This window comes from Monomorium pharaonis, chromosome 3 (assembly GCF_013373865.1).
Source record: "Monomorium pharaonis isolate MP-MQ-018 chromosome 3, ASM1337386v2, whole genome shotgun sequence".
Lineage (NCBI taxonomy): Eukaryota > Metazoa > Arthropoda > Insecta > Hymenoptera > Formicidae > Monomorium > Monomorium pharaonis.
Genome location: NC_050469.1, coordinates 3,527,219 through 3,553,605, shown reverse-complemented (window position 1 = coordinate 3,553,605; position 26,387 = coordinate 3,527,219). Strand labels below are relative to the sequence as shown.

At 30.8% G+C, this 26,387-nt stretch overlaps 2 protein-coding genes across 5 annotated transcripts in view; one reads left to right on the top strand and one right to left on the bottom strand.

Annotated features, from left to right (window-relative positions):
- Positions 1 to 8,797, bottom strand: part of LOC105836540 (synaptotagmin-7) — a 198,775-nt gene extending 189,978 nt beyond the window's left edge. The window contains exon 1 of one of the 3 annotated variants that reach the window (XM_036284852.1): positions 8,403 to 8,797. The gene's annotated coding sequence lies outside the window, so the exon portion shown is untranslated. Of the gene's footprint in view, positions 1 to 8,034; positions 8,333 to 8,402 lie in introns of those variants that run through there. The other 2 variants (XM_036284851.1, XM_036284853.1) reach the window with 2 other exon arrangements.
- Positions 1 to 26,387, top strand: part of LOC105839870 (vanin-like protein 1) — a 28,368-nt gene that overhangs the window by 1,078 nt on the left and 903 nt on the right. The window contains exons 1-10 of one of the 2 annotated variants that reach the window (XM_012686475.3): positions 9,125 to 9,394; positions 16,890 to 16,995; positions 18,847 to 19,089; positions 21,241 to 21,321; positions 21,447 to 21,584; positions 21,711 to 21,857; positions 22,144 to 22,304; positions 22,378 to 22,595; positions 22,681 to 22,785; positions 22,874 to 26,328. In XM_012686475.3, coding sequence (XP_012541929.1) covers positions 18,994 to 19,089; positions 21,241 to 21,321; positions 21,447 to 21,584; positions 21,711 to 21,857; positions 22,144 to 22,304; positions 22,378 to 22,595; positions 22,681 to 22,785; positions 22,874 to 23,658 — 1,731 coding nt within the window. In that variant the 5' untranslated portion in view covers positions 9,125 to 9,394; positions 16,890 to 16,995; positions 18,847 to 18,993 and the 3' untranslated portion in view covers positions 23,659 to 26,328. Of the gene's footprint in view, positions 1 to 9,124; positions 9,395 to 16,889; positions 16,996 to 18,846; positions 19,090 to 21,240; positions 21,322 to 21,446; positions 21,585 to 21,710; positions 21,858 to 22,143; positions 22,305 to 22,377; positions 22,596 to 22,680; positions 22,786 to 22,873; positions 26,329 to 26,387 lie in introns of those variants that run through there. The other variant, XM_036284844.1, reaches the window with a different exon arrangement.

Here is a 26,387-nt window from a genome sequence, read left to right as displayed (position 1 = left end):
CAAAGTTCAACTTGCGAAAATTATATTTAATCGCTAATAAGTTAAATATCCTAGTAACCGGATACATAACGTATAGAGCCCTAAGATTGATAATTTTTTGTAAAAATTTACGATATATATAAAATAATCTATTTATATAATTAATTAAAATTTAAAATATAAAACGTTACATTATTAATATACAAAAATACAATAATTTTTTAATTATTCCGGAAATAAAAATGTGTAAAGCATCTGAATGGATCGATATCTAGGCAATCTAAAACACTTGTTTCTAATGTTCTCCATCTTGCTTGTTCTAAATACTTATTCTTAATAACTTGTATTCTTAATCTGTACTTTTTAATTCTTAGTACTGTTAATAATAATAATTTATATAAATAAATATAAAAAATAACATTACATAATGTAGCGGAAAAAACTTTAAGAACATCATCAAAATATAAATTCTAACTTAATTTTATGTAACAAGGCAGATTATCTTAAATATTCTAAAAGTTAACGTAAAGTTAATTTTTAGAATACTTAAAATAATCTGCCTTATAAATATTAAAGTACATTTAAAAACTACAATTAAATTTTAATATTTTAAAAAAGAACATCCAAAATTAATAATAAGTTTCCATGTAAGTTTCCGTGTTCAAGTAAAAGAACATATATTCAATTTGACTTTAATTTAAAAGATATTTACCTTATTCTCGATACTTAAATACAATAAGAGAAAAATAAACTCCAAATTTGGTGAATTTTAATATAAGTTTTGCGCTAAAAATTGTCACAATCTTCATTTTTTTATATTATTATTTACGTTTGGACGTATAAATAAAATCTTATATTAAATAAAACAAAAAATTTTTATGTATAGGAATTTATTATATTAAACTTTAATGAATTGCACAAGTAAAAGAATAATCTATTATTTACTGTAATTTTTCAATCTTCAATGTTATGTCTTCATGATTAATCCTAAAATCGGAGTTCAGTTGTGAGAAATAGAAGTTGTTTGAAGTTAAATATGAAGTTTAGTCTTATCGTTTAGTTGCCTCTTCGAAGTTTAACCCGTGAGAAGCATATTCAATTGCACAGTATTATCGGCGCCTATAGATAGATTCGACGAGAAGAAGATAAACTCCAAACTGGTCAACTTTACAATGCACAAAGTTGTAATTTTTGTGCACAAAGTTATCCTGTCCATGACCTTTTTTCAATTTTATCATTTGGACGTAAAAATAAAATGTAAATAATACAAATGAGCTTTGTGTAATTTGTTATATTAAATTTTACTAATTCGAATAAAAGAAAAATCCATCTCTTCAATCTTGCGTTTTCACGACTAATTCTGAAATGTAAATTTTATAGAAGTAGAAATTCTTTGAAACTGACAAGTGAGAAGTTTAGTCTTATCATTCAGTTGTACCTTCCCGGAGTTCAACACGTGAGAAACATATTCAATTTTTACCACTATTGATATGAAAATCCGATAAAGAAAAAATAAATTTGTTTATTCAAATTTCACAGAAGAATTCCGTCAGAATTCCTAGATTTTCTAAAAATATTATTCAAAATTTACAATAGAATTAAAAAAATCTTTAAGTAGCTCTGAAATAAATATATTTTATTATATGTTTAAAATTTTTGATCATACAGTCATAAAAAATTTATTTAAATTTTGAATATTAAATTTGAGAAACTAAAAAATACTAAAAAGAATATAAATTAAATATGGCATATAATGATCTGTCATACACATCGGAATACTGAATTCGAAAGAATAATTAAACACACAATGTCAATTTAAAATAATGTATTATTATTTTTTATTGACACTGATTTTTTTAAATAAAAATGAGTCAAGAGTTTATGTAAGTATACATGAATGTATATGTCATATTAGTTGAAAATTTATTATCAATTTTACATTATTAAAAAAAAATTGTCAAAGACAATTTTGTCAAAATAAAAGATACAAAATTTAAGTTTAAAAATAAAATTCCCTAAAATAATAAAATATAAAAATGTTATAAAAATTCATAATTTTCGAAGATAAAAAAGAAGTTCTATATATGAAAATTCCAAGTTTCTCGGCAATAAACACCTGATAAACTCCAAATTAGTCAAATTCACAATAGTACGAGTTTCCCGCGTCACAATGTTTCCTTTTTTTCATTTTGAACGATAAAATACTGTATTTAATAAGACAGAAGATATTGCTTTGCTCATAACGCATATGGAACACTGTGCACTATGCTAACGTGCAATACGATCCATGCGTGCAGAGCACCCGGTGTATAGTCTCAAAACGCTCCCTTTTGAGGTACAGCGACTCCTATTTGTTGCATGAGTCTCATAGTGGATGTATAAAGTGACCTCCATTGGCAGTCACGCAGCGCCATCGTGTCATTTACTGCTTCACGTGTTTGTAAAATTTATACCGAACGCGCACATAAGCGCATGTAAGCATAGCGAGGCACAGTTATTACACTGCAGTTCTCATATCAAATATATAAATTCTTAAACAAAGAAACGCTTTCACAAAACTACTCGATCCAAAATAAGCCTCTGACGGTGTCATCTCTTCAATTTTTCCTTTCTAATAAACGCATCACGTAAATATTTTATCAATTTCTTCGATTATTTTGTCGCATCGTTTTGTTTTACACAGTAAGTAAATTTGTGTTAATATTAATAGTATTAAATTAATATACATGATCCTAAACTCTTGAATTTTTAATATTTTAATCTGTATTTTACTTTGACACAAAATGAAAATATTAGAAACATAAATTTACATAAAAAGTTAACACAAAAAACGTTTAACATTTTGAAATAAATTCTAGAAACACTTTTCTTCACTAAAATTAATGTTTATAATAAACTAAATTAATTATGTACATTTCACTAATTTAGTTTTATGTTTTAAAATCACATTACATTGTTTCATCCTAGTAACATAAAACATTGGCGCAATATTGGGAAGTAATGTAAAAACGATATTCTCAATATTAATTTAATATTGTGAAGTAGACGCTTCGTCTTATTTAGCAACTTTGTCTAAGTAACAATGTTGGTTCAATATTGACTCAACATTGGGCCAATATTAAACCAATCAATTTTTCATATTAGACATTAACTGCATTCTAATTTGGAACCAGTATTCCGTGACCAATATTGGCGTTACATTGGGAAAACATTGGCTAATGTATTCCTAACGTAACCAATGTTTAGCCAATATTAGCCTATGTACTACCAATGTATCGCTGGTAGGGCAATTACCTAAATTGCGTTATTTATACGATACTACAAAATGTTGAATATCAATTTCAACACAATTTTAACAGAGACTCAATTTTAATACCAAGACGCGATCTTTTTCACAGGACCACACTTCGAGAAGCAAAAGTTTCAAAAGTGCATAAACCGCACGCTCGTCAACGGAACTGAATTCGGAAATATGGTTCGTTATTAATCAAGCGCCTTGTCAAATATGCTTATCAAGAGGGCACTGTAATGTAACGACGCCTAATGAAGATTCCCCGTGCGCCGTACAGGGAGCAGCCGAGAAATACCTGACCTACATAAATATTGACTATAGACGGTTTTCGTCCCCGGCCTTAAAATCAAGGGATAGTCCCGCATATTCGGTCAGACAGCAAGCTAGCGAACACACCTCCGCCGAGCGGAGGCTGATGGCATATGAGAAAACGTTTCGACAGTGAGGAGGGGAGGGGGCGGACGCACACGTTTCGCGCAGACCAAAAGTAACATCCGTTTAATCAGTCGGGCAGCGAAATCGGGGAAATCCCGACGAAGCGGGGATTTATTTGCCGCTGGTAGAGCGGCTTGCGGCATTTCCGTCGGGTGTAATAAGAGACGCGCGGGCCGCGCGGTTGAGCGATTCAATTTACGCGCTCCCGAGCCAAGAAACGTTATTCGTGTCGATATAAGGTACAATATAATCGCCGAGTGCTATTTAACCAGGGGCCCGCCCGAGAGAATCTAACTTAAGGATCGAAAGCGTTCCTGCCGCTATAACGCGACCCGGCACGGAAGGATATTTAAATCCGATTATACTCGAGCGATTCTGATATAATGCGAGAGAACGGTAAGTTACATAATTACGTTCATAATTAATGCCCGCCCGCCCGCCCACCCCGGATAGACGACCGTTTATTATATTCCACACTTTTTCGCTCAACTCTCGCGTAAATTACGTTGCCTACCGGTCGACTCACCCTTCTCCCTTAGCGTTCCGCGATGTTGGCACGAATATATCAAGATGGCAAATTATTCCGCGGCTTTCCCCGAACGGCGCAACAATTTCATTGGCCGTGTTACTTAGATTTCACGTCTGTACTCATTTATGCGTCGTACGTCAGCGGCAGAGCTCTCTCTCTCTGTACACGACATTCGGTGAACACGTTCACCCCAATTGCGAGTTTAATACGCGAGTTTCGGAGAAATGCAAATAGCTCATCGCAACAATGCGCTCCCTCGGTCGCGGTCTTGATCTTTGGATTCGTAAACTCCCAGTTTGCAGCCAACACCATTTACGGTGTCTGGCAAATGCGCCAACGCACTTCCGCCACCGGCTTTGAAAGGATCTCGTTTCGTATGATAAACGAGTGAAAATTCCACCTACAAACGAGACAAATTGGCAAGACGTCCACGGTCCATTAATTTCAACCAATAATGTGATTTTGTTAATTCATTCAAAATCTGGTGTGCTTAACTAATAGGTACACGTACCACGCGAAACAAAGCGAAGCTAGCGGGCTCTCTTAGCTCTCGTCAGCCTACTCTCGCAGGAGTTACGTTAATTGAAACATGATTATCCACGATTTCCTTCTAAAGTGACTACGTCAGTGTAATAACGACGTTGATTAATTAAACGACCCAAAAACCGAAATAACCACTCGCAATTTTAAATAAATTAAATTTAAAATTCAGAGCTTTATTTATAAAAGCGTATAGAGCACATCTCTTTTCGGTTTAATAAGCTTAGTTCATTTTTGCGCTATCCAGTTTCAAAATCTACTTTAAACGATTTACAATTTACATCGGAACTTTAGAATTTTTATGTTTATAACGTTTTATTTATTTGTATTCTTTGATCAATATTCTTTTATGCATAATTCTTCTAATATTTTTTATATTGCACAGCATATAATATTAGAGATGAAAGTTTATTCTAATTTCTGACGTGAATTACATTATGAATCGTCTAAAGACAACAAGATACTAAAATACATAAATGACGAGACCGCGTTTCTCTCATAATCAGTATCGCTTGTTTATCAGATGTTGCATCACTTCCTTCCGTATCGTGTATTTCAAGTACACGTTGTGCACTGAGAGAATAGTGTTTGGTATTGTGACTATAACTAAATGTTAAAATAACTAAAATTAAGAGCTCCATTTTTATAGTTATTATAATAGTTGTTATAGTAATAATTATGAAATTAAAATAATTATAAAGTTAAATTGTAGAGTATGTATAAATTTGTACAAGTTTGATTTAATAATAAAATAAAATGTTATACTAACAGAAAAATACGTAGCTACAATTATCATGATTTAAATATATTAGGTGTGCACATAAGGTTTGTTTTAATAAATTAAAATACTTGTAAGAATAAGTTGCAAAGTCAGATGCAAATTAAGTTACGTTGTTACACAGCTGAGTTTTTATCAAGGTTCTGTTCTCCATCATCGGTTTCCTTAGGGTGACCTGACCTCGATCGAACGTTAAAATCGAAATCGCTGCTCGAGAAGCGACGATGTCACTTTTTAAACACATTGCTTACTAACACAACTTTTTCATTATATGTATACAAAATTCTTTTGGCTTCTGCTACTGTCTTCTTTCAAGAAAAAAGAAGCATGCAGTAACGAAAGTGAACTTCGTCGGAGTTCTTTTAAAAATGAGAACAAAACAACGACTAAATAAACAAAATTTTCTCGTGCTCACTAAGTAGATGCTGCATGAATCTCACACACCACACACACACACACACACACACACACACACACACACACACACCGCGAAAGAAAGATAGCATGTATAATTCTTCAAACTATTGATGTATAAATTTGAATGTACAAACTTTTTATGCACATATTATACATAATAGCTATAATTTAACTATAATTTATAATCATTTTATTATCACTAACATTTAACTGTAATAGCAATAAAAATAAAACATCTAGCCGTAGTTATTTTAACAACTGTTCAATTGTAATCACAAATACCTCAAATACTTTTCTCTCAGTCTGTCAATTTTATTGGAAGAAATACGCGTAGTTTTCTATTTATATGAAATCGATTTTCATTAGCAACAATGTCACGACATATAAAAGTGTCAATTAACGATTTACAAATTGCTCAAGATAAAATAACGAAATGTTGATGTTTCCATCACAATCACAAGCGAAATTAATTTTAATATAATTTTAATTAACAATTTAATTACTCAGATATCGGAACTTGGTGAGATCGAAACGGGATAATGTTTCTCGGCATGTTCGCCGTACAAAGCTTGACTCTAATTTTCGCGGAAGCGAAACACAGCAGGGTCTGCATGCCGATTATAGGATACCCTGTTTAAACACGACAGAGTTGCAGGCGATATTCTAGCTGTCCCAAGCCTTCTCAAATCTCGGAGATCGTGGCGATGATAACTTCGCCCTGGCGACAGACCCGGGAGGGCCGATAGGTAAAATATCAACGAGATAGCGTGATATATTGATAAGCCTTAATTCCATGAATATATTATGTGAGCGTCAACGAGACCCTCGACCTTCGTTCGTTCCACGGCTAATGCACGATCTGCTACGCGCAGACCTCTACCGAGACTACCGCCAGCTGGGCGTGGAGAGAAGTCTCTTTTTTTTTCTAAAATAAATACTCTATAAAGGGCCACATGATGGGCGTAAACTATCGATTTGCTAGTCTCGAATAAAAGCGGTTCGACGTAATCAGCGGCGGTGGCGGCACTCGCAAAAAAAAACTGGCTCGCGACCGGATGTAAAGTGAGACAGCCGTTCTTATCGCCGTGGCACGCTCCATTAAAGGGAGAATATGTATGTCACCATGGATATCGGCCGATACTGTCGAGACACATCCCCTCCGCGAGAAAAGTCGATTAGTCCACTTCTCCGATAAATGGGCGTCTTAGGTGAGGTAAATTTTTTCTTTTACGTAACACGGTATATTACAAGCCACGAGATTTCCCCAACAAGAAGGATGTTCTCTAGAGCCAATTGCCGTCGCAAATCGTGCGCCTGAAATCGTGAAATCGCGTTTTCCGCCGGGACGCGGTTGTCAATCATTTAATTAATACATGACTAATGAATAACTCAATGTTGCTTTAGGAATTGAATTAATTATTCGGGAAACATAGGAAAGAGATTTTATAGCCTAGCCATTATTTTTCCCCGACTATCGGCTCTCGTTTGCTCATTTCACACATGTATTTTTTTTTTTTAACAAGCAGGCACAAAGTTTCTCCCCTCGAAAATATCCAATCAAAATGAAGTGAGAGTGAGCAGCCCGAAGTGTGTACCTATGTAAGAAAGGTTCATTATCAAAACAATTACCCTAGCGAATGATAAAATTGAAACTACGTGTCCAAGTCCATCGATCCAGAGTGCATCCCGTAATGAAGTTTCTGAATGTAATAAAGTTCCGTCGTCGAATGTCATCACGAAAGTAATGTCCCCGTGCAAATAATAGATTTTGCCGGTGGCGGCTAATTAATTTTGTTCGATGAGAGCGCGATCAATTTTACGATTGCGCTAACGCACTGCTTGCCTGTTTTTTTCTTTCCCCCGATTAATCCAAACGCGATGATCAACGTCACTCTCACTAGTACCTGCATATGCGTAACACGTAGAAAATCGCGCGACAGAAGTACCTTTTACTTCTGCCGACCAATCTAAAATGTATCGTACGTTTACTGGAGCGGTAGTTAAGGGTCGGGTGTCGAATTTATCGTCGCCGTGCGCGAAAATCCTTACGACCTTGACACTCACCGTATCGAATGAACCCAATACTCGGGACGCTCGTAAAACCAATCTAATGCGAATTTCAGGGCAACCAGTTCCGAAATGAGTTCTCGATCATACGATACGTGCGAATAGCTGCAAGATACATCCGAGACCGAGACCATACATCGGGGTACCAGGACAGTTTCGATTGTTCCAATTGTATGAAGAGGAGGAGCAGGGAGAATAAAAATTCCTTCTTTCGCCGCCGGGCTTAACGTATAGCCTCCCAAGCCAGATACCTCGAACAATTCGTCGCAATTATCGCAAGTCGGATTTGGATCGAAGATCGAGTACCCGGGGAGTACGCTGGCGGCGCGCTAGGGTAAGACGGGAAGTTTACTCGGGATACTCACGGAAATGGGGTACGATGCGCCCCGCGCGGGGGAAACGCGCACCGGCCGTGGCTCACCGATGGAGGGGCACCAGCCGTTCACTTTGGCGCGTTGGTTGTGCACGTTTTTCTCACGGTGCGTCAACACACGCCTCGGATACACTCTCAAGCGGCGCACGACGTCTCGCTGCGTCTCATGATGATCAACGAAGACCGATAGTTATGCGGAAACAGTCCTCGCGTTGAACCGCGCGCTACCGGGGACCAAGAGGAAAAAAGACCGCTGGACCAGTCGCGATTTTGACAGCGCGACGGACCAAATGGTGGAGGTGTTCGAAGGTAGAAGAACAGGATGGCTCTCAACCAGGAGAGGAGAGAAAAAGAAGCGGCGAATAACGGAAAGAAAGGGAATAAGGAGAGGGGAAAGAAAAAAAAAGAGAGGGAGGGAGAGAAAAAAAAGAGAGAAAGAGAGAGAGAGAGAGAGAGAAAAGATGAGAGAGAAAGAGCAGAGAAGGATAAGAGTGTGCCAAATTGACGAATTACAGCCGGTCACTGGTTGTTACACGAAGGTGAGATAAGGAGAGGATACCCCGATATAGTGGGAATAGATTGATAGACAACCGCGTGGCAGCTAGAGTCGCGACGCACTGCTGCTTCGCGGCTTGCGAAGCCCCCACCATGGATTTTCACAGGCTCGCTCTCGCCCCCACTCACCCCCGCGCGTACGGTCAACCCCCACCTGGCAGCCGGCGCACCAGCCAAACTACGGGCACCTCGCAAAGCTGTCCCGACCACCACACCCCCGCCGACTTGCACACGACTTGTTTGCCCCCGCGAAGGCTTCGCTCTTGCAAACGGGCGGCGCGGTCCTCGCAAAGCGCGGAAGTGGAAAGTCGAATTCGTACGACCTCTTCTCTTATTCACCACCACGATCCGACGGACTCGTACAGCATCCTGAGTCGACTTGCGCGCGGTAACCTTTAAAAAGCGACAAATTCTTCACCATGACGCGCGGTAAGCGTCCAAAACTTTTATACACGGAATGAACAAAATAACGTTAAACTCCTAGAAAATTTTTGATCTTTTTTTTTATTAATACATAGTTGAAAATTTTGTTGTGTTGAAATTTAATTTATATGTCTCAAACGGTAAAACTCAAATTTTTATGTTGATTTAACACGAGGTGAATATGTTAGAAAATAGCATAAATATATTATGTGAAAAAATTAACACAAAAAATGTAACACGTACTTTGACATAATTTAAAAACAAAGTATAAAAACATATTTCTTTAGTAAAATTAATATTTATAATATGTTAACGCATATATTCTTTCCGTTAAAATTAGAATTTATGTTTTAAAACAAATTCTTTTTATGTTATTTGTTTGTTTATCATAAACTATTTATTTTAACTCAAAGAAAGAGGCACAATGGACTCGGTCTGAATGCCATAAGTGGAACCTTGCTTGGGATCATCCCCCGATGCATTATTATTATTATAACTCAAAGAAATGTTGAATATCAATTTAACATAAAATATTCAAATAACATAATTACATTATGTTAAATTAACACTTGAATATGTTATAAATTCAGCACAAAAAGTTTAACGAGAATTGATTTTAACATGAATATGAAACGTTTTCTACTGTATAAGAAATCAATCCATCATTTACCTTTACATATATATATTTTATTCTTGTTTGAAATAAAATTATATAATGCTTGAATAGTTACCAATGTTATATTACTACTTTAGCGGAACATCCTTCAACTGATTATTTAAATAATATTAAAAGAAGAAATTTTTTTCTAACAGTATTTTTCAAAATTTCCTTGTATTCTTCAAAACTTCAACATTTTTTCTGATCAAACCACTTGACTTAATATCATCGAGTCATTGTAAGCAGTTTTTGAAAGACAAACTTTTTCCTCCAAAATCTTTTAAACAAATCCTATAACTCTAACATCTAATATATCTTAAAAGATATTTTGCAATATATTTCATACTTTTGTGCTTTGTTCTTAATTATACTTTACTATTTATGAAAATTCTAGTTGGCATTAATACGTCTTTTATTTTATTCTTGTTAGAATAAGAAATATTGTAGATAAACGATTGATATTAACGGACATGCGCTATTCGCCATAAGAGCATTACGAACAAATATATTTTAATAGTATAATTTTACTGAAAACAATAAACAATAAATTGACTTAAAATTTTAGAAGAAACAAGATACATTAACATCTCATCAAAGAACTTATAGAAATAATGTGTTATTTTTTTTTTGTCACACTTAATCGAGATTGTGTTAAAAATACGAGATTGTGTTCCGGCACAAAATCGATGAAGATACTTGCAGCTTAAGCATCCGGTTATCTCGTGAAAAAAATAAAGAGAATTTTTATTTTATTATTTTTTTAACCTCCTTTTCAAACCCCAAAATGTAATATTTTTTTACGTTACATTCTTCTTTTTTAAACTGCGGCTTTGATTTTTTTAATCTCTCAGAAACAAATTTTGTGATATTCATATTATGCACGCAACCATTTGTTATACTATTTCCTTTTTACAAAGAACAGAAGATGTAGTCCATAGTTAAACATTTTTTTGAGGCATCACCTCGGTGACAACAACAAATCTAAATTTCTTTATAGACTACACTGATAGAAAAAGATGCTAGATTCATGCACGAATAACATTTTCTAAATTATAGAAAATATTACTTATTTGAAATAAACATTATTTATTTTATATGAAATTTGTTATTGGTACTATTTAAATAACTATTTAATGTAATGCAATCTATTTCTGCAATAATTACGCTCGAACGAGAGTGTGACATTTAGGGTCTATTACAGTCTGTTATCGACACATTAGTGGATTGACACCGCGACCATTCACAACCGCTTCGCATTCCAACGTGCCGTTACCGAAAGGATTAGACTGGCTGAATGCAGTACACGGGCGAATACGAGCGATGAATCGTAGGTTTAACTATGTTAGCCTGGGAAGAAAATGGAGAAGCTTAGAGTGGCATTCCGATCTTCAATTCAACAGTTCTGCCAAGAATACTTGACTATTAAATAGTTTTCACAGCACTAACTCTCTCTTCCGCGCGCTAATTTCGTATTCTTAACTCTTGTCAGAAGATGCTTAACATAACTTTAATCTAAATTGTAGCATTTAACATTAGAATAAGAAGGTAATCAGCACTAAACTTATATGATAAAAGGAAATAACAATTTAAAACAAATGCTTTGTTTATAAAAATTTTGGTGAAGTAACTTAAAATACATGTAAAAAGTTATTATACTAGAAAGTGCACGAAAATCACATTAGTTACATTAATCTCTTTCCTATTAAGCGTGGACTTATTAAAATAATTATAAAAACAAATCATATTTTTTAATAGATGGTTAAATATTTTAACCAAAAAAAATAATGTGAGACAGAATCACGCAAGACGTATAAATATTACACAATTAATATTTAATACAGCAATAGATAACGCGATACAACAATAAAAATAATATAACAATAAATAATTAAAAATAAATAAAATATTATGTTCATAAATGCTGTTATGCTTATTTATCTTCGTTTTTTAAAACGACATGGTAATCACAAGAGCTGTCAACGAATTTTCGAGACCGAGATTGCTGCTTTAAAATTCTCTTGCACTAACACCACACAACTACGAAGGGTAAAAGTTGGATGCTACGGCCTCGTTTAATCGCATAACGGGGCGAGCGAGACTAAGGGAGGTAAATAGAAATCGCAGACGAGCTCGTTTAATCCTCGGTCAAGATTTAACCTACGGGTTAGTCTGATTCGCACTTAACAGCCCTCCGCTTGATCATGCGTTCACTTTGGAACTGCTAATTAAATAGGCTTAGTGTCACGAATCGATCGAACTTGAAACTTCAATTGGGCTCGAACCAGACCACTTGCTAACAGTCAATCTGACCAAAACCAGTACTTTGATCATGCGTCTCACCCTGAATAAAACGAGCGATAAATCCTCTATTTCATAAAAAACATAAAAGAATACAAACAATTGATATACAGAATAGATTTATCGGGAATACCGGTGGCAAATATCTGTTTCTATTTTAATTGCCTTTTTGTACGCTTTTTTTGTCAAAGATAAAAAACCGAAATTAGACAATGTTACCCTGTATTCTACCCCCGTAGATCTTGATAAAAATTAAATTTGATTACATCACACAAATTTATTCATATATATACATAAATACTTTTAATTAAATTATTGTTTTAAATAATGTTGCTTTTTTAGTCGGAATTATTCTATTATAAACTAGAATTACGTATGTAATGTATAAAAATTTAAGTTTCTTAACAAATGTAATTTATACATAAAAACTAAAAAAATTCTATCTTGGCAAGCGAATGGTAATCGAATTTGGCATAGACGCATATCACATTCCAACTGAGACATCGCAATTTCGAATTGCAAATATTTTTCTGTGAACGAATATCGATGTATGAAAAATATGATCCCCTCATAAAATATCTTTTCTTGTTCTTCTTTATTTTTAATATTTTCTTCTGTTTTATTAATCGTTGGTCTACATAAATGTTTTTTTTCAATCAAAAGTAACATCTAAGATAATCTAATTATTGCACACTTAATATTCTAGCAATAAAGTATATTGCGCAAGTTTTAATACAGGTTCAAATCTAGTTTAATTTTCTTAACGAGACAATTTTCGATATAAATAATTACATAATTAAATTATTACACAATATTTTATATTGCAACGCTGTTTTAGATTTTTTTATAAAAATTCTTTTTTTAATCTTTTTCTTCGAAAAATAATGCTCTTATTCAAAAAAAGTCTCGGCAACATGATTAAACAAAAAAATTAAAACAAAACTAGCTATTTTCTATAGTTTTTTGAACGCTAAATACAAATAGAGTTTCTAAATTTCTCCATTGCATTACAATTTTAACAAATTTAGCTATAATAGAGCTATTTTTATCTAAATAAAATCTTTTAACAAATTTTTAGGCATAACTTTAAATAAATTGATATGTATAATATTGATACTTTTTAAATTCTTTGAATCATTGTTCGCTTTTTTCAATTTTTATATGCTTATAATTGTAATTATACAAAAAATTACATTAGTACATTACCCGTATTATTCTTAATATTTTTTGCAAAAGATACGGAATTAGTATAAACTTATATATAATAATGATAAATTGCTTTGGATTTTTATGTCAATATTATGAACACAATAATTATTATCGATAACATTTATAATGTAATCGTTTAAATAAACCACCGAACAGTCATTGATTATTATATATATAAATGTTATTGTTGAGACCTGTCACCAATTGTTTACAAATTATATTTACTTATACATTATAATATATAATATTTACAAATATAACAAATGCGACAAATATTAAAGAATTATCCTTATTTTATATTGATAAAAAGTGCAAATATGCTAAAACAAAATATTAATTGAAAAGTCGAAAGATTGATGCGACCGTCAAAACAAATCGACAGAACTAGCACATTTTTTTACACAATGCTCAAATTAATATTGACAACATATATAACATATATTTTTCCATGACTAAAACTTTTTTCCGAATACGTCACTTTGAAATCTAGGTAAATGGAACATAGATATCGACTCATATTCATATCACACATTAGATACTGTTGTGCGATTTTTAATTCATTATAACATTGTATATGATTGTTATACATTAGATAAATTAAATTCGAATTTTAAACGACCTTGTAACAGTGTCAACTATAAATCTGGGATTGTCAAATAGAAGCACGTAATACTACTATTTAAATCATCGTTATTGCTTGTTACATAAAACTCAATAAAATTTTTGAAAACTCTTACATTTTACAGCAATAATTTAATAAACACAGTCTCCAACTTTATTGATTTTGTCGAGTCAAGATTACGTGTGTAGATTTAGTAAACTATATCGGATATCGCATGTGGAACGGATACTTCTTGAGCCGATTTTAGTCGATCTATAATTCGCATCAGATTTCAGGGTAGAATTCTATTTATATGTTTACATAAATAAAATATATTTTAATATTATTTGTAATTCAATACGTGTGACTATAACTCATTAATCCTTTAATTTTTTTATATTATACGGTTCTCATATCAATAGATCATTTGAAGACAGCTTTATATGGTGAATAAAATTATAGAAATTATAAAATTTTATCTTGAATTTTAACACAAATTATAAATAATACGTCGCTTTCGTCACAATCAGTATACTGACGATGGTAACATTTAACAGACAAAGCTGCGTACGTCTACCCAAGATTTGAACCGCCGCGATACTATTTGAGGTACATACGCGCGTATCGCATGACGAAATCAACGCGTCGAGTTACCATCCAGTTGGAATTAATTCATGCAATATGGATTACTAGCACTGCTAATTATAAATTCGCAGGAAATGTTTAAATGCCAATACATTTTCTTTGATCTATGCTTATGTAGCATCGCGTGCATTATGTAAAACAGTTAAATTGAAGAGTGGAGCAAAAAAGAGAAAGAGAGATGAAAAGAATTTCTTTCAATTGCAATTTTATTGGAAATAATACGTCGTATTTTTACGTTTTGCAAAAAATGTTCTAGATACAGATGTAAATGTTCAGATATAAATGTTCAGATGTCCTCCTTTTATTTTCACACGCGTCTGATATATCTTCATCTCTCATAATTACATATTCTTTAGAAGATACATTGCTTTGTTTAACATTTTTGTGTAACAATACTACTATCAATATTACTATTATTATTCTCACCATAATATATATTCAAAATTCAAACAATGCATTGCAAAATGCAAAATTACAATGTCATTGTAGTGTGTGGCGATACGACATAAGTCCCCACTTTTTATATGTACTAATCAATTGTTTAATTTAAATTAAAGTGATATTTAATTTAAAATATAAAACATTGACAAAAAATTTTTGTTAATCTTATTTTTTATGATTCCTATCTTAATTTGGATAAATTTTATTTGTATAGCGATAAAGCATATCTAAGATAAGATCAGACTCATGTGTGTGAAATATACAAAGCTATCAAATACAAGTTCGAAAAATTAGCGAAAGAACTTTATTACAAAAACATCTACGATCTTTAATTCTAAAAACAGTAAATCATAGAAAAATATACAAATAACAATTCTGAATAAAGTTTAAAACATATAACTTATAATATTCATTTACTTTAATTGTCTATAGACTAAAATTTATATCAGATAATAGCATGAGAATATATTTAAATAGAAACAGTTTTTTAAATGTGGAGATAACAATATAAAACTAATTTTATATCATATACACAACTCATTTATAAACATTTTTTATCCATGATTTCTACTAGACAAATTTAATTCTTTTATTTTTGTAAAGTTTATAGAACCATTTTTTTATTTTATATTATAAATAATTTATAATTACTTATTGCACATAGAAATTGCATTTGCCCTCTGTGCCAAAGTTCAAATTTATTCAGAACAATATCAAATTTTTAATTAATCATCATCTCTCGAGAAGCAATGGCAAACTACCGAGAGTACCTTTGCCAAGACAGTTCATGAATCATGAAATATGCATGAACATACGAATACATCAAATGAAGATCACGATCTTCAGTCAGTCATGAAAGACCGACTTGAGAGGGAGAGGGAGAGGGAGAGAGAGAGAGAGAGAGAGAGAGAGAGAGAGAGAGAGAGAGAGAGAGAGAGAGAGAGAATATGTGTATTTTTACTTAGCATTTTAGTGAAAGATAGCTTTAAAGCTTTGCAATTATAAATATATATATATATATAGATACTAAAAAAATTAGTTGCGTGATTTTTGTTACGTTATCTTTTTCAATGCCACCAGAGAAATTTTATTTATGCAAGTATATTTCAAAATTATTTTTTATTATTATGCATATTAATTAATAATCATTTTATTTAAATAATTTGAAATATATATATATATATATGGCATTTTATTTTCGTTTGAAAAACTTAAATATTAAATTTTTCTAAATTAAAAACAAAAACATAATTAAAACATTACGACAAATTCTATGTTATTTAACATAATACTACATTACAATTCAATCCATTAGTATTATTGTCGTTTCATAATCCAATTATACAAATTCCAAATAAATATTATTGAGAGACAGAGCTTTTTAAGAAGATTTTTTTGAAGACTTTATCACACAACATTTCTTAAAAATAATTCAATAAGTTGTCTCGTATAAGATATCTTTCAAAAGAATCTTTTACAATGTCTCTAATTAAATTGATTAGATTGACGAGGCCCGGGGACATTGCTATGTGTCGAAACACCCAATTATCCTAATGTCGATGAATTATTCAATGATACAATCTCTGGACTCTGTCCACCGTTTTGTTTTTTCTTTTTTTGAAATAAATGTTATTCTTTCTTGTTATTAGAATCCATGCGTGACGATTATTGCCAACCCCTCCCCCTGTGGATCCGCGATTTAATGGACTGGATGCCAGTGCCACCTCATTTCACCCTATCCCGCCCTACCATCAGGTGAGCTAGTCTACCACTAAGAATGACGCGATCTGGCGCCAGATAATGAAGCAGATAGAAACCTTTACCTAGAATTTTATTTTGTAACTTAATTAAGAATCACACTGTAAAAATATAAAAACTTACAGAAGCAGGTAATTTATATAATTTATATAACGTACATAACTTATATGTCATACATTTAAGTCTGTGTAAATCTCTAGTAAATTAAATTTCTTATAAATTTAGCATTTTTCACAAACATCCAAGCTATATGTTTGCTGTCAATGTTAAAATTCTATGTAGTTTACACACGCAAACAGAAATGTCTGGCCATCTAAAATTATTAATTGCGTTCCAATTTCTGTATAACATAGAGGACAGAAGGCTATGAAGTAGATGTGAAATTATGGAATTCATAGTATCTCGTATATACTTTGTATTAAATTCTAGATATAACACTCCAAATTATTTCTTAAGTACTGTTTAGACTAGAGTTGGGATTTAGTTGCGCATTTCGAGCCAATTTTGTTGTCAACGTGTGACATTTTATTTCAGGAACGTTCTTAATATAGGATGAACTGTAATTCTCCTAAATGACGATATTTAATATTTATAACTATTTGTTACCTGTTTTTGGCTTTCCTTTTGTTTTCGCTTTTTCATAATTGGATTTTTTAATATTAACAATAAACGATAATTAATAATAAATAAAATATATATAGTAATATAATAGAAACGAAAGATTCATAATTTTAAATTTAAAATTATTAAAAAAAGAAAGTTCTAATTAGATATTTAATATTGCCATTTAAGGGAATTACAGTTTTATTGTATATTAGGAATGCTCTTAAAATAAAGTATCATGCGTCTTGTAAAACATCCGGCGGCTTGTTATTAATTGAAAGTCTTACAGGCCTATTCTTTATCTCGAAATACGGTCGATTTAGTATAAAAAACAAAAAAAATTTTCATTTGTGGTACGTAAAGCTGTCACTTGATGACAATATTTGCTTAGTATATAAAATTTACGATACATATGTACAAAATGAAATCGTATTCCTCTAGAAATAACATATACAAACAATATCGTGTAATTCAAAGATTAAAGTCTAAGATTAAAAGTCTAGAAAAAAAGATTAGTTTCATGAACTTTTTATAACTGCAAATTCAGATATAGATTAGAAAAAAAGCAGTCTAAAAAACATTTTGTTTATTCTCGGTATAAAATCTAGTTAATATAATAATATTAATACTTTAATTTTGGAAAAGAATTTCCGAATTTGTAAAAGAAATACATACGAAATCTTGTTTATGGTATGCACGAATGACTGTACATACATTATCGACCCGATCAAGTTTGTCGAGCACTTTAGGATCCCCTTAAGAACCTAAGTATTTAAAAAACTTACTTTGTTGACAATATTTTGCTCATTAGATTGTATTAATTTGTTGCTTAAATATTATTAGATCGTATATTCAAAAATAAGATGTATTTTAATAGTAACTTTTTCGTATTTCTGTGTAGAAATTAATTCAGAGACATATTCCTCAAAATTATATGTGTCAAAATGTATTAATATAACTTCTGATAATATCTAAAATATTATCAGAAGTACTCTCTAAATGACAATCAATATATTATCACCGATTTGCAGTGCCGTACTTATAACTGTGATTAGTGAATATTCATTGTCTTTTAGTAATTTCAACTTCAATATTACTGTATATATTAATGTATATTATCACTGAACAATCAGTGTATTTTCAATGGCTTCACTGATTTAGAGAGTATATTACATTTTAATGCTGTATTGCAATATTTTTAAAAGTATTTTACTATTGCCACAACATTTTTCTATATTTCTACAGTGCTGCTGCAATCTTTTTATGCTATATGGGCTGTACAGTATGTATCGATACAATCGTTGCAAAATGTCCGATTGAGATTGATTCACGAGGCGAAGTAGCCGCACTGGCGAGATCGTGGAAGGGAAATTTCTGGCGAGATATACATACATGCCAGTAGAATTACAGTCCGCACGAAATAACCTCACGCTCAAGAAACTTGTAACGCCCACAGTGCTTACGCTTATACAAATGAATATACTCCAGGTAATTACATCAATTTTTGCAATTGATTCACCTTATAATGTTGAGTATTAAACTAATCTAGCTAGCAGTTTATACTTGCGATGTAGTGCAGGTTTCTTGATCAAACTTGACCAATTTGTATTCTGTGAGTAAAATATTAGGAAAAAAGATTTTATGCAAAGCGAGCCTTGGAATGCTTTATTAAATGTTACTAACAAAACATCGCGCGGAAAGAATGCTATTATGCTATTGTATGTTAACTACTTTTTAACTCACAGTCAGTCAATTACTTTCTAATTAACTCACCACGATAGAATACATAAATGCGCGCCATTCCAAAGTTTATGACAGTAGAAAATTGTGTTTTCAGTAATTAGTAAAAAATATCATGTAAATATAATTTTTTTACTAATTCCTGCAAAATCTTTTTGTTCGTGAAACTCGAAGTCTTAGGACAAAAGTACAAACTTGTATAAAAGAATCAATCAATCAGAATTTTTGCCAATTTTTTTCTCCAGATGGAAATAAAGGTCTCTTATTGGTTAATTTCTTATGTGTTATGCAAAAATCTGTGTCCAGGTTCTTATATTAATGATAAGCAATGCATTATTTGTTATTAAATTTTCTAAATTGTATTATTTGACGTAATTTATGCCAAAAGCAATTAACTTCAACCGGTATTAAATTATTTACAAAATTCTAAATTATTTAGTCAGCAAACTGTTCGTGATACAAAAGATTAGCAACAAATTCAAAATACCAAAAATTACTAGCAAATTTGCTTTGTTTTTATATTTAAAAAATTGAAATTTTAAAATATCAACTACATGTTATCACATTAAGAAAAAAATATAATATTTACGACAATAATTGCACAGTAAAATAATTATAATCAGAAATCATTTTTACAGTAATTATTATTGTAATATTGGTAATAGCGATATGCTGATAGTGATGCTTATAATGATTGTTTTACAGTATTATAAAACTTATATTAAAATAATTATATATATTAATATTAACATATTAAAATCTTCATTTTTTCTTATCTGCATCTTTTTTTTCTCTCGTAAACAAACGTAAAAATGGCACTACAAAATGTGATTTTAAATAAAATCCAATACAAATAAAAGTTAAATAATGTTAAAATAAATGAGAAATTTTGTACATAAATACTTAGACATTATAATAGAACAACTTATAAAATTTTTTTATTTTTTATAATAAAAGATTTATATTTGAGATATAAAATACTTAACACTTCAAATTTGTATCCATTTGCTTCTGAAGTTTTCAAAACTAAATTGACAGTAAACTGACAAATAAAATAAAATTGCAGTTGAACGCAAATTCTATTTTGTCGTCAATCTGCATCAAATTGTATAGTAAGTATGTCAAAGTTGGTTTGTAATTTTTCACTATCAATCAATACAATATTATATTTTGTTTTAACACATTTTACTACAAACTTTACTCTGCCAACATTCTGTTAACAACATTATACAATGCCAAATCTTTAAATTTTTTCCAATAGAATTTATAACAAATACTTTGCAAAATCTACTCTCGGCAGAGTTAACTGTGATAATTAAATAATCTCTAACTTTCTTTCTCTGTGTATTAAAAGGCAAAAAATTAATAATTCTAGACATGTCAATAAAATATTAATACTTCTACGAAGACTAAAAAAAGGTCTTTATCTTTTTGAAAACATTCGTAATTTATTCTCGGTTACTCTAGTTATTTAGACTTTTGTTTTCTGCAGCCGGAAATAATTGTCATCAATCTTATATCGATAAAAAGTCGATGTCAAATATTTATTGACATGTTATCATCTTTATAACTTTATCACAAATGTTTTTAATCAAGAAATTGTAAATACTTCTGTAAGATCTTTATTAATTTTCTTTGGCAAATTTCAGTACAGTATGTATGGTCATGGACAAAAGATTGTCTGACTTTTTGTGATAATTTTCGGAACGTACTTTACACTTTTCTAAAATTAGAAAAAAGAGTTTATGTTTCTGAAATTATTAAAAATTTGAAATTTTAATCATTAACATATAATGTTTCCAAATAACTAATTTATTGTAACATAAGTATAAGTTAATTCTCATTATATAAGTTATATAACTTTTATATAAGTTAAATATCAAATTTTTCTCCCGACAGAAACAGTTTAAATTGTCGAATATGAATCGGCACTGGATTATTGGTTATTTACTAGTAGTATGTGCACATCTATCGCATCAGGTAAATATAAAGCATCTTTTTTTCCATTTAGTGATACCTACTTATATTTCTAATATGTTAAAACATATTCTCTCTGAAAAACTCCATAAATTTTATAAATTTTATATACTTGTACTTTATTACAGAGATCAACACTAGACGCAACAACGTACGTAGCGGCTGTAGTAGAGTATCCCTCAAAATATTTAACTAACATCAGTGAAACTTTGAAAGTAAATTCCGATGCGTATGTCAGACTTATTACAAAAGCAGGTCATCTTTATGTAAGTATCTTTAGATAAAAATAATAGTTAAAAAGGTAATAATTTCATAGTTTATATTGTTGAATTAGTTCTTGTCAATATATTTTATATTACAAAAGTTACTTAAAACATCTGAAAAATTTTTAGAAAGCTGATATAATTGTTTTCCCTGAAGATGGTTTGACCTCAACGCATTTGCCAGAGAGAGAAGAAATGGAAGATTGGACAACTATTATACCTAGTGCCTCGGACAATTATACACCTTGTACTCAAAATACTGTTGAAGTCAGCGAGGTATGTATTTGATGTATATACCGGGCAATTCTTTATATTATCAGAAATAAATAATATATTAAAAACATTTTTATCTAAAAATAATTGCAATTTTAATTCAATTTACGACTCTGAGAGTAACATAGTTATGACTGCACAATTCGCACTCTATAGTTACACTATCTTTAATTGTCAATTCCAATAATAATTTCGATATGTACTGAAAACCTTTTTTCAATTAACGGTCTTTGACGGACTTAATTATATCTAAAAATTTAATTATATCTAAAAATTTTGTTATCTACAGGCATTGAAAAAAATATCATGTGCTGCAAGCGACAATGAAATCTATGTAGTAATCAATATCGCTGAGAAAGCAGCTTGCAATTCCACACCTTGTCCAAAGGACAAAATATTCTATTACAACAGTAATGTTGTATTCGATCGCACAGGAAAGATTATTGCCAGGTATTTAGTCAATAATTAGTGTTACAATACAGCTCGCAATATTATATGAAAATTATTTAATTACATTTAATAGGTATCGTAAAGTGAATCTTTTTGCAACGGAACCCCAATTTAATGTGACACCAATACCAGAAGTAGTGACTTTCGATACTGACTTTGGAGTGAAATTCGGAACTTTTATATGCTTTGATATTTTATTTCGTGAACCTGCATTGCAATTGACAAGAGAACATAAAGTTACTGACATTGTATATCCTACAGCATGGTATTCTGAGGCACCATTCTTAACAGGTAAACGAAATAACAAAAGCTTTCCTATTTCTCAAAATTTTCAATCATTAATATATATGTATACTAATGTTATTAATTATTTTAGCTGTGCAAACGCAAGCTGGATGGTCATTTGCTGAAGATGTAAACCTCTTAGCTTCGGGCTATAACAGACCTGACGTTGGCAATGTTGGTAGTGGAATTTACTTAGGTAAAATTACATTTTAAATTTTAAATATTCATAATTAGAGTCTTCTATATACTATGAAAATATATATGTAGAATAATATTTTATGCAGGTCGTAAAGGAGACGGTATAGCAATAATGCCTAATACTATACACGAAGAAATATTGATATTTAATGTACCCAAAATAAAAAAGAAAAGTAGATATGAAAAAAATCGCAGTCATTCAAAAAAGGATGAACTGAAAGCTGAGTCATATCACAATGGAAAGGAGTATATACACGAAGAATTACGTAAAAAGCAGAAAAACAATATAACATATAACGATAAAATATTCCTGTTACACGAAGATATTTACGCTTTTGAAACAGTTTCTTTGAAAGAAAGAAGTTTCACTGGAATCATACAAACTGTCTGCCAAAATGATTTCTGCTGCGAGTTTACAGTAGAAATTACGAAAGTAGATCCAAATACAAAATATCGTTTAGTAGTTTTTAATGGTATTCGTCGTTACGTTGCCGTTAAAGCTAAAGTGCGTGTATGCGGCATAGTACAATGCTCGAGTGACTCGATCTTGTCATGCGGTTCTGTGCAAGAATCAAATACAGTTTTTAGCAATATTGAAATAGTGGCAAAGTTCCACAATTATAAAAACAATTTAATTATGCCTTCTACATTAGGTTCAGATTTACTTCCTCTAAAAGATTGGACATTTAATGAATACACTCACGACAATAACATAAACGTTAACATGTTCCTAAATAACGATACAAATAATTTAGTAACGTTTGGAATATATTCGAGAGACTTTAATACAAACACTGAAACCAGAACATACTTTTATATCATTGTTTACATTGTAGCATTATTACTGACGTTCTTATTTAAATTGCATTAATTTGTCTATTTATATATATAATCGACTTTTATATGTGTTTAAATATATTAGCTATATATATTCCTACAAACTTTTATACGACATACTTTCCAGAAATTATTTTCTATGTTTGTTTGTTGGCAAATATTATAATTCAAGAGAACTTTCTTTTCCTAAATTTTCTTTTTTTCAATCTAAAGAAAATTAAATTAAAAGTTTTTTTAATTAGCACTTTTTCTTGTCAATTGGCAACTTAACATCTAACGTCTAAACATATAACAAATATTTTTAACATTATATATAAGTGAAGAGTGTTATATTTTTGATAGAATTATGTACAAATATTCTAGAATTCTCTAGTTCTAATCTTCTATTCTTAATGGTTGTGAAGTTATTATTATTATAAAAAATTATTATTATAAATTTACTTTTTAATTTGCTATCGTACATTATACTAAAACTAAAATAGTTTTTGTCAGCTTAACTCTCCGTTCAAACTATTTGATATTTTGATTACAGAAAAAAATATAAAGGAAAAAATAATTTATGCAGATATCGTGCATAATGTATGATGCAGTATTGATACGTTGGAACTTTCTCTTTATAATAAATGATATTAAAGTTTTAACCGCTTGTTTTAACCGCTAATTTTTATTTTTGACCGCTTTTAGTCGTTATGAATTACATTTTACATTACATACCATATTACAAAAAATATAATAAATATAATAAACAAACAGAAAAGTCCGTAATTCTGCGTAGACCCACGTGAATTACGTATCACGTAAAATCGATGGAACATGAAAATCGTGTTAATCATTTTTATAATACGGTCTATTCGCTAAAAAAGTAGAATATCAGATAATAATTCAGAATATTATTTTATAATAGAAAACCCGCTTATAATATAACAATATCAGTTCATCTATCATTTTTCATTTTTATGTACTAATTAGCAGATTAGCGAAAATTGACGAAATAATGTTTACTTGAAAATCTAAATCTCTATGGTTGAAAATTGTTCACATGTCTGCGAATCTTATTTTTAAAGAAGCTTATCTTATCTTTGGTTTTATCATTATTTGTACACAAAAGTATTAAATGAGAATTCAAAATTCAACGAAAGAATTCTGTTATGAAAATGTCCATAGTTTTTAATTCTGAAGTAATTTATAAAGAAATAAATAAACATTTTAAATAAGAGAATTTTAAATATACGTCTCAATCGCGGTATTTATTTATACAAACATAACTAAACTTTATTCTAAATAATAACTTGAAAATGTGTTCAATGATTTTTCAAATCGCATAGAAAATTTTGATTTTAAGGTAATAACATGAATGCAATTACCTTCCCATTTTCACATAATTGTACATGAATAATCTATGGTCTCTTATGACAACCAAACACTTTAATTCTTATATTTGTAAATATTATACATTTATTTCTTATAATAGTCTGTCGTACCTTATCTGATTTCTTAGACTTTCTCTTTATAATTTTATGTGTCATGTATATGCGCGCACGTGTGTGTGTTTAAATATTTTGTACATGTATGTATTCTCGAAAAATAGTTCTAAAATCTAATTTTTTTAAATGCTTTTTAAGTTGATTATTAGTTCAGCATTAGTAGTGACTATTAAAACACAATCTATATTACAATGCATTTATATCAAATACACATATAGTATATCATAAAGATATAGACATACGTGTATCATGTGTTCTAATAAAGTTTCCCCTCTCAATATAAAAAAAAAGAGATAGCTTTATGCATATAAATTCTCTCTCTCTCTCTCTCTCTCTCTCTCTCTCTCTCTCTCTCTCTCTCTCTCTCTCTCTCTCTCTCTCTCTCTCTCTCTTTCTCTCTGTAGGAATATTTCCAAAAGTACTGAAAGCTAGTGTTTGACATAGGATTTTTTACAATAGTTATTTTTCTATTCTAGCTAAAAAGACGATCAAAATTTATAGTAAAAAATTGTGTTGAATTTGATTAGCTGCCAATTTTGTTCAAATGCAATATTTGGAAAAACGATTACATTAAACACTACATCTATCTACATATATATTTATATCTATCTATCTATATATATTTCAACTTTATAAAGCTTATGCTGTTTTATTTTTTGATGAGTTCTGTGAAAATAGCAATAGTTATTGTAAACCGTTTTTAAAAACGTGATTTATGAAAACTTAAATAGCAACGTCGTTTTATATTATTTTTTAATAAATGTAAATGTGTCAAATACGAGCACAACCTCTCTCTTTCCCATTCCGTTCTTTTTCTTTCCACAAAAAAAAGTTAAGCCTTGTTTTGACTCGTTTCAACATGAAAATAAGAAACGTCTGCGCGTTTCCTGTTTATAAATGTATAGGTAAATTTATTTTTCCTCTTGCGAAATTAATATTGCGCGTTTACGCTGGTATAAAGCACAGTATGTTCGAAGAAATCCGATCTAATCGCCACGGAATGTCCGATTGGGAACGCTTCGTGGAAAAAACCGAGTTAGCATCCGCGCTGACAGGAAAGAAACTTGAAGTTTCTAACGAGCTGTTCATGTGCACCAGTAGCATTACGTTTCGCGCGTGATAAACTTGTCGCGGCTGCAGTGCTGTTACGATTATATAAGTGAATTTAACACCAGATAATTTTAACAACTTTTTTCAACGAATCCATCTTTTAACATCAGGTATTGCCTAAACTTGTTCCGTCTAATCTAGCCAACAATTTGTACATAGGATATTATAT